The sequence below is a fragment of the Arachis ipaensis genome, chromosome B04 (genome assembly GCF_000816755.2).
Source record: "Arachis ipaensis cultivar K30076 chromosome B04, Araip1.1, whole genome shotgun sequence".
Classification (NCBI taxonomy): domain Eukaryota; kingdom Viridiplantae; phylum Streptophyta; class Magnoliopsida; order Fabales; family Fabaceae; genus Arachis; species Arachis ipaensis.
Genome location: NC_029788.2, coordinates 43,621,158 through 43,622,713, shown reverse-complemented (window position 1 = coordinate 43,622,713; position 1,556 = coordinate 43,621,158). Strand labels below are relative to the sequence as shown.

Genomic DNA, 1,556 nt, shown 5'->3' with positions numbered 1-1,556 from the left:
TTGCTCTATCCGATTTGTCATGGCCACCGGATGGAATAAAACCAAAAAGGCCCTTCTCCTTGCAATGAGCCTCGAAATATGCTTTTTTCTGAGTGACTAAACCTGATTTTGAACATTTCTCAACCTCTTCTAAGTACCTATTGTGAGAGAAAGAAGACCTTCTTTCCCAAGATAAAGGTTCTGTTTCAAATCTGCCGAATGAGATCGAGCCCGAATGTATAGAATCGGCCTGCAAATTTGGCAAGGAAGAATCCAAAGCAACAACAGTCATGAACAAAAATCAAGTTTTTCGTATCAACATTAATACCATATCCGTTCAATTCTCATAATGTTGATACTATTGCAAGATATTACAGTGAGTTGCAAGTGACCGGGGAGAAAATTACATGAAAAAAAAAGAGATAAAACATGTATATGCAGTATTATAAATCATAGATATGAATGTTTCCTTAAGATGCAACCCATAGAAATTAGAACACAAACAAAATCTATCCAACTGGCATAGTATACCTTCAATAGTATACCTTCAACCTTACTAAGAATGAACTGGCATAATAACAATATTACACTATTCAATTCCAGTCAATTTCTTTACCTAAATCTAATTTTAGATTAAGTTCAAGAAGCAATAATATATGAGATCGAAACTACAATGTATCAGAGACTATGACACAATAACTGAATATACTAACTAAGAATTACCAAAACATAAAAGCATGTGTGGTAATGGATTATGAATGGAACATGATAACTGAAACTGAAAGTGAAAACTATAGATCCATGCTGAAATCAACAAAAGTGGATGAAAAGACAACACAAAAACCTGAAAGTTAATGCTGAATGATTCTTCAACCTCCCCAGCCATATCATCAATCATTACCCTGAAAAGAAACCAACCAAACACACCCTTATATTACTGAAACATACACAAACACAGAAGCACAGAAACCATAATTGTAAACAACAAAGAAAGCATATAAGATGCAAGAAGAAGTAACCGCAGTTTCCAATGGTCCTTGTGTTAACAAAACCCAGGAAGCATGTTAGGTATCAAGAAGACACATGAGACTACGGAAGCCTATAATGCTTCGAAAGATTCCCCCTTTAAATCCCAAGTTTGGTTCCCAAGTTTGGTTTCTTTGGTTGGTTCTAAAGAAATAATAAATAAATAAAATAGAAGGAGTTAAGAGTTAATAATGTAAGGTAGAATCATGTGCAGGGTGTATTGTTTTGTCGTGTTTTGAAGCGACACGTTCAGAGTAAGAGGTATGTGCCAGTTTCACTTTCATGACTAATGGCTTTAACGGATAGTTAAGTCACCGTTTGGCTCCTAAGCATGTGGTGAAGACTGAAGACAGAGGCACGAGAACTCAGTCACGGCAATGCGGTGACTCTGTGCACCCACGTGTTCCCATTTCTCTCTTTTCATTAAAAGTGATAAATTTCAACACCAGCACCGGAACCTACAACATTAGAGATCTCAGATCTTTTAATAAAAAATAAAGAATTTAAGTTTAATGTACTTTAAAATAATTTTATACATATATTTAAATTAA

The 1,556-nt window shown here is 34.9% G+C and overlaps 1 protein-coding gene across 1 annotated transcript in view; it reads right to left on the bottom strand.

Moving 5' to 3' along the window:
* LOC107639297 (protein WVD2-like 7) overlaps window positions 1-1,323 on the bottom strand; it is a gene marked incomplete in the record, with an annotated part of 5,821 nt that extends 4,498 nt beyond the window's left edge. The window contains 3 exon segments of the mRNA XM_016342775.2: window positions 1-229; window positions 824-881; window positions 999-1,323. Coding sequence (XP_016198261.1) covers window positions 1-229; window positions 824-877 — 283 coding nt within the window.